At 42.6% G+C, this 7682-nt stretch overlaps 1 protein-coding gene across 1 annotated transcript in view; it reads left to right on the top strand.

Moving 5' to 3' along the window:
- Positions 1–941: 941 nt before the first annotated feature.
- HGD (homogentisate 1,2-dioxygenase) overlaps positions 942–7682 on the top strand; it is a 43295-nt gene continuing 36554 nt past the window's right edge. Inside the window, exons 1-3 of the mRNA XM_082712075.1 lie at positions 942–1330; positions 6555–6626; positions 7436–7524. Coding sequence (XP_082568201.1) covers positions 1316–1330; positions 6555–6626; positions 7436–7524 — 176 coding nt within the window. The 5' untranslated portion in view covers positions 942–1315. The remainder of the gene's footprint in view (positions 1331–6554; positions 6627–7435; positions 7525–7682) is intronic.

Here is a 7682-nt window from a genome sequence, read left to right as displayed (position 1 = left end):
CCCAAACCTCTCTCTGTGTGGTTTCTCATTCTCAAGGAGACTAACCCAGCTTCTTGGCATGGTAATCGCAAGAAGTGGACAAATCCCGAGGCACAAGCACTTTTCAAGGCCCTGTGTGTGTTGTGTTTGCTCTTAATCAAAATTTAAGATTTAAGGAGTCTCTCTCACTGGGGAGAGCAGCAAAGTCAACATTACAAAAGAGCATGCATACCAGGATGGAAGAAAATTGTGGACAACCAATCTATCACAATGGTTTTATTCATTCATTCATTTCTGGTTGCCAGTGTTTAAAAATTAGAGCTTCATAAAGAAGTCTTAACTTGACAAACCATCTAGACTACATTTCCTGCCTGGTCTGTTGCATTAAAGTTTGTGATAATAAAACTTAGTACAAGATTGTTTTTGTGAAATTAAATGAGATAATGTCTGTGGAAAAATCTGGCACAAACAGGTACTTGATATATGGTTTCTTTCTTCCTGAATACAATTAGCCAAGAAGTGAATGTCTGACCATGGCTAAGGAGAACAGCCAAGATGAAGGATGAAGGAGTCATAGAAAAGATAGCTGGAAAGTAATCTCTCAATCTGTTTTTAGAAGGATAAACATATTAGGAAACAAGAGTCCTAATGAATTTATAAAAAAACACTTCATGAATTTAAGAAATGAAGAGGAAGGGTAGTAAACATCTCCGTTTGCTCTAAGTGAAGCACTTCAGGCTCTGGAAAGTTCACCCAGCTCATCCCTTGGAGGCACATGCAGACACTGTCAAGCCCCCATCCCTGTTTCAAGCTGTTGTGTGTAAACACCTGTGTCCAAGCACAGTTCATTCTGTCACACTCTGCAGAGAGTGAACACCCTGCCCTCTTCCTTCCGGGCCTGAGTCCGGACTGAGTGGGGAAGCCTCTGTCACATACAGCAGGTACTAACTACCAGGGCTCCCTTCCTGGAGAGCTTTACATTCTCTGACTTAAGTAAGAAACCTCCTTCTTTTCACTGGAACACGTAATTGGCTAATCTTTACCTCCGATGCAGAGATGATAGGCCTCTGCAAACTCTTCCAGAAACAGCTGGGGGTTAACAAAAACCAAAGGCAATTGTGTAAGCAGTTTGAAAATAAGCATGCTGGACTTTCTCCCTAGTTATCAGTTAGCCAATTCTTGTCTCTCGTTTGAGCTGCCTGCTAACCAGGGAGCACAGTGAAGTGGTGGGAATAACATCCAGAGCGTGGGTTGAAGGAGGAACAGAAGCAATTTGGCTTCATACCCTCTCTGGGCCTGCGTTTCCTGAAGTCATCCCTCTTGCAGCAGAAGGACAATGGCTGAGCTGAAGGTAAGAGACTTTCTGCCAAGTTTGCTGCAGCTGCTTCAGCCAGAACCTATGGAAGCTTCCGAGAATTCCAGAGTACCAGGGTCAGAAAGGACTTAACAAGGTCCCGTTCCAAAACCCTGTGTTCAGAGGCTTTGCCATTGTGTTCGCAGGCATGGCTGAGGCTGAGGCTGGGGGGTTGAGGGAGAGGTGATAAAGAGAAGAGATGAAGGAGATGACGCCTTCCTTGTCTGTCTCTTGCCTTTGTTCATTTGAAATGTCCTGGAAACCTGTAGACACCATAAGTGCTCCCCTTCACCATGAGCAGACACATTTCTCAGTGTCTGCTTCCCAGCCCCAAAACCCCAACATCTTCCCACTGCTGCAGCTTCCTGGACTGTCTCCAGCCAACCAATTAGATTTGCTTTATCCAGTCAATTATTTTGAGGATCCACAATCAGCCCTTGGCCAGTAGAGGCCCTAGCACTTCCTCTAGGAAATAAGTACTTTTTATTATTTAATGTGCAATTGAAAAGTACATGTGGGTTATGTGCTATTAATGAATTAACTTATATTATAATCCTCAAAATAAATCCAGGATATAGGCCCTCTTGTTTCTATTTAACCTATAAGGGAAGGAAAGTTAGGAGAGATTAAGTGACTTGCCCAAGGTCACTGCTTCCAAGTGATGGAGACTGGATCATAACCTGGTTTGTCTGAATCCAGATCCCAGGCTCCGAAAGGAGTTTTAGTGACATCTAATAAACTGAATGCCTTCAGTCCAGGTAAAGGGATTTTTTCCCCCAGTGTCTAAAACCATACCTAATACAGGGCCTGACACATGCATGTGGAACTGAATAGAACTGCCCAGAACTTTTACTCAAGCCAAGTGGGCTGCACTGCAGGCTTCTTTCAGGATACAGAGTTTGAGCACTTCCCTAATGTCCTTCAGCTGATACTGAGCCTGAAGAATCAAACATCTCCCTAGTTGATAGGGATCCTGAAATCACTCCACACTGAGGAAAATGAGCTTATCTTCATGCCTCACCAAGAGTTAAAAAGGCTGCAAAAGAACGCTCATTCTTTCATTCAGCAAATATTATGTGTTAGTACTGGTGCCACAGATTATAATCAGAAAGGAACTGAGTCTGGACTGGGAAGGTCAAGAGAAACTTCTTGAAGGAGGCTGTTTCCGAGCTGAGTCTCAAGGGAGAGGTAGAAATTGGCTAAATGAAAAGAGGTGGGGGCTAGAGGAAACACTGAGTACAAAGGCATGGCACCTGCAGACAGCCCAGAATGTTCTGAGAGCCAAGAGAGTTGCAGCTGAAGGGACAGCCAAATTGAGATACCCAAGATGTGGTAGGATGTATGGGTCTGGATCTCAGGGAGTGGGTTGGGCGGGGAGAATAGATATGACAGGGCATCATATCAATGGTGGTAGCTGAAGTCTCAGAAGGAGAGTGCCTAAAACACTGTTTCCTGATGAAAATCCTATGGGGGAGTTCAGCAGGGGTTGGAAACATCCTTACCATTTATAAATAAATTATATCTAAAGTCCTATCCTGCTGAAATTTTTAGCAACTTATTATGCACAGCACCAGCAGACCAATGTAAATTGCATGCTGGTCTTTGTTCTCAATTTCAAAGGCTTTCTTCCCTGCCTGCTGTCTAATCTCCACAAGCAAAGGTTAGCTCTAGAGATCAGGAATCCAAATACAGAGAGCCAGATTGCATCATTCTAATCAATAAACATTATATAAGTAAAAAAAAAATATATGCTTCTCAGCTTTTATTTCATTTTAATAGATATATCAACACAAAGCCTCAAATGAAATCACACTTACATAAAAGCAGCATAACTGGGGAAGAAAATTCAAAAGACAAAATAATAAAATTAAATTTCAAAAAGATCACCCCATGTTCTTACATTGCTTCACTTTGACAAATCTTGATTTCCTCATTTCTAAAATGAAGGGCTGTTTAATATCCAAACTTTGCCCTCCACCTCCCACCCCACCAAATATTTTGATTCATTTGGTCTGGGTCTGTGTTTAACCAATTTCTGGGGGTGATTCTATTCTCCCCCCAGAGGTGGGAACCCCTAATACTGTCATTTTATTTCTTTCCTCTTTCTGCTATAACAAATGACCATAAATTTAGTGGCTTAAAACAACACATGTTATTCTCTTACAATTCTCGGGATCAAAACTGTAAATCATTTTCCCGGGGCCAAAATCCAGCTTCCCCAGACTGCCCTCATTCTGTGACGGAGGCCTCTTCTCCATCTTGGATATGCACCACCCCAGCCTCTGCTCCCCTCACGGCACTGCCTTTTCCTCTCCTGTAATCAGATTTCTCTCTCCCTCCCTCTACGGAGGACACGTGATTATAATTATGGTGCACCCAGATAATCCAGGTAACTCATCTCAAGATTCTTACTTCACCCACATCTGCAAAGTCTCTTTGAGTATATGAAGTAACGCTCACAGGTCCCGGGGATTCCGACAGAGATAACGTTGAGGGTCATGACTCAGCCTACCACAATCACCTGCAAGTCCCCAACAACCTCTGTTCTCTGTTCCCAACACAGTTCATCAGAAATACTGGACCCTTTCCACAGGAACAAGGTAGCTCAAATTGCTTCTCCACCCTGTCTTCTCTCTCTTTCCTTTATGCTTAGTGGAAGGCAGTGAAGTGCACCATCTGCCCATCCCACAGGGGTGTTACCCAGAATCAGAGTCCAGAGAGAGCACCTCATAAACTTACTCTGACACACAGAGCACATCTTGGGGACCAGATAAGGATTAAAAAGCGGTATATTAGGCAGCTGCCAGAACACCAGCAGCACTGAAGTCACCTGGAGCCCCGTGATCTGCCCTTTCATTTAGAAAAGATTCAGATCATTCTCTCAGAAAAAAGTGAAATCATATTTTTATGATGGGTTCAGTTATTCAAGAACCTGGACTGAAGGAAACATACAAACTCACTTGCTTAATGTTAGATTTTCTTTTCTTCTTGCATAAGGTGTATTTGTACACAGTCACTGAACCAGCTGCGGTCGAACGCTTGGATTTTCACAGCTGATATAAGCAGAGTCCCGATTCTGCCCTTGATCTCGGCGCCTTGGGAAAGCAGCTGCAGAATTCTGCTTCCTCAAGTCAGGTGCCTTCGGCAGTAAGGGACATAGCATTTGAAAGCTCTAATAAACTCATCTGTAATTCTTCTCTCTGAGGATTAGAAAAGCCGACTGACTGGAGAGTGAGTCAGCATTTTCCGCCTCCTCTTCTGCCAATGCACCACAGCTTAGATGCAGAAACCGGCTCAGAACTCACACCTCTCTCGGAGCTGGGTGGCTCCCTTCCAAACTACCAGCTGTTCTTTCTCCTTTCTTTTCTATTTTTTAAAGCAGTCAGAAGCAAATGCTTCAGCACTACATATACTAAGTGTCTTTTCCCTTGTTCCCAAAATACATATAACTCTGGACTCTGTTCTGAGACCAGCAGTTGGGAAGAATGGGGAAGGTATTAATAAGTAAACCCACCCATGCCTGGAGAAGGTTCTGCCGTATTCCTCAGCACTCAAACCTCCCTGCCTCTCTTGCAGAGAGAAACAATACGGCAGTTGAGCAAAGTGAAGGCGATGTAATGCTCAGTGACTTCAGTCACAAGACTGGTCTAAAATTCCATTCTACGAAATTGAAGATAATTTGGGATCATTACCATTTCTCAGCAGCTCAAATTCAATCCCACTGACGGTGAGCATGAGGTCCATTCTGAAAGAAGAAAATTGTATTCAGTGGAGAGCCGGAATGCTGGATGCTCGGCCATTTCCCCAAGAAATCAGCCCAAACTGCATGCTGCTGCTGTTAACCTATCTGTGTATAATAGAACTCGGTGTTTTTAGTGCTGATAGATTTCACATATACAAAAAAAAAAAAAAAAAAAAAATGTGTCTGGAGGCAAAAAGAATAATTTCGCTTCCATTGCTTTCTAGGTCATAACTTTTCATATTTGATATTCCTCCCCAATATAGCAGTTATCAGCCTGATCATTGCTTACACATCCGGGCATAATGCATTTAGCTCATCCTTCTCCACACTGCTGAGAACTCTGGAGGGCTTACCCTCCACCCACTTACATCCTTCTTATATCTCTTAAAGACATGTGCTCAGATGGTGGCATTTCACTCACTGAACAAGGCTGCACTTTCATTATCCTAGGCTAAAATTAAGTACATTTATTAGGAACAACTCTGGGAAGAAAATGGCCTTTTTTTTTTTTTTTCATATATTTAAGTGAGAGGAGAGTGGGTTCTAACCCCACTTTAAGCATCACACATACACTCAGAATAGACTCTAAGGGAAAGGCTAAATCAGACAATAGATATCTGTTGAGTACCTTCTGGTAAACCAGGCACAGAGCACACACAGGTAAATAGGACTGTTCTAGTCACAGATTCCATGGGTCTTATCAACTGACAGAGAAGCCAGACAGTGAACAAGAACTCACAGGTATGTTAAGTGTTGTAAGAGTAAATGCAGGGGCTCCCATACTTTGTTTTGTTAAGAAAGTCCCTAACTTTTTTCCCCTCTGGGTACAAAGTAAAAAGCTGGCACTCAAGTAGTTGCCATGGTACCATGGTGGACATGCTTGGTCTGACACTCCTCCTGAAAGCCTCTCATATCTTCAAATGTGTTTTCATGTATCACAAAAATAGAAATATATACACAAGTGTTCCATAGGTGAACCAGATAATAAGGGTTTGCTGTAGATTGGATCCGTATTGCCTCTTCATGGCTGCTTATTTCAGAGTGTGGAGGGGAATGGGGCTCCCTACTCAGGGAGGTTGCCATTCAGGCCCAGTAAGATCCCAAGAATCTGGAGATGACAGGATGCCTGAGTTATCTCCCTTCTCCAGAACTTCCTGCTGGAAAAAAGAAATAAGTTGTTCTTGGAGTGGGATCGTTAAGAACAAGCCCATAAATCAACTAAGTACAGCTAAGGGTGGAGAGTCTATGCAATATGCTTCAGTCTTCTCCCAATAGATTGGTGGTCTTTAAAATTCACATAGAGCTTATTTCCTTTCCTGAATGGCCCACATGCTGAGACAAAAGAAAACATATTCTATATGAACATCATACACAAACACATGTCCATATGGAAATTCTTACTTTCATTTAGACTATCAATGTTGTGACATGCTCTTTTAATCCTGTTAATGATAGCTTTTGTGTCTTTGTCCTATGTAGTACATTCCTGGATTTGGGAACGAGTGTGCCTCGGAAGACCCTCGCTGCCCAGGTGCCCTTCCAGAAGGACAGGTATGAATGAATAGAATATTAGCTCAGAGAGCTCTGAATTGTAAGAATGAATAAATAGCCCTCAGGCCAAAGCACCTCCACCCACCATTGTTCCTGAGATTGTCTAGGAGTCTCACAAATCTTTAAGACAGTTAGGATACAGAACAGTGACAATACAAAGATTAAAGCAGGGTGGTGACTACTTATGGGAAAGCACCCAATCTGAAATAGTGAGACTAACTCTAGGACTTTCAGGAGGCTCAATGTTAAGAGGACTTCCTTAAAGTCCCTTTGAACAGCCGGAGATATGACAGTGATAAGAAAATAACCAGTCCTAAAAATGTATTCACAAAGATGTTTACCCTAGTGTTGGTTACAAGAGCAAAAATATGGCAAACAAAATTTTTTTCGAAAATTTTGAAGAATATTTTACAGCATGAAAAAATGCTCATGATATAAATATTTGCTCTAAAATAAAAAGGTGTGATCATTATAGGACTACACACATCATTCATCACAGGATCCCCATCTTGAAGGATAAGAATGGAAGGAAATATACCAGTGTGTTAACATTGGGTTATTTCTGGATGGTGAGATAACAGGTTATATTTTATAAATGTTCTACATTATGCAGGTTTCACTTTTCTAACCAAGGGGAAAGTCACCTAAACATTTGCTACAAAAAGTATGTGTATGGGTTAGGGATGGTCATGTGCAGTGCTCCAGAGCGTCCCCATCCAGGACAGAATGCCCCCACTGAATTGCTTGGTGGGAAGGTTGGAATGGTTTTCTGATTGAAGTGATGTTGTCTACTGCCTCCTTTGTTTTAGAACAATCCTCAAGTCTGCCCTTACAATCTGTATGCTGAGCAGCTCTCAGGATCTGCTTTCACTTGTCCACGGAGCACAAATAAAAGAAGGTACAGTATTAGGATAATTCTGACCTGCAGACTGTGGGATTTATGACTAGTACTTAGTCCTGGCTCCTACGCTGGGCCATAGCCTTACACGGCTGCCAAAAATTCTGCTCTTCACAGGCTGTGCTCTGGGTGAGATCAGGGGATGGGCCTCATCTCCA

Source organism: Mustela nivalis (genome assembly GCF_964662115.1).
Source record: "Mustela nivalis genome assembly, chromosome: 1".
Taxonomy (NCBI): Eukaryota; Metazoa; Chordata; class Mammalia; order Carnivora; family Mustelidae; genus Mustela; species Mustela nivalis.
The sequence above is the reverse complement of the archived record's forward strand: the minus strand, read 5'-3'. Positions and strand labels throughout refer to the sequence as shown.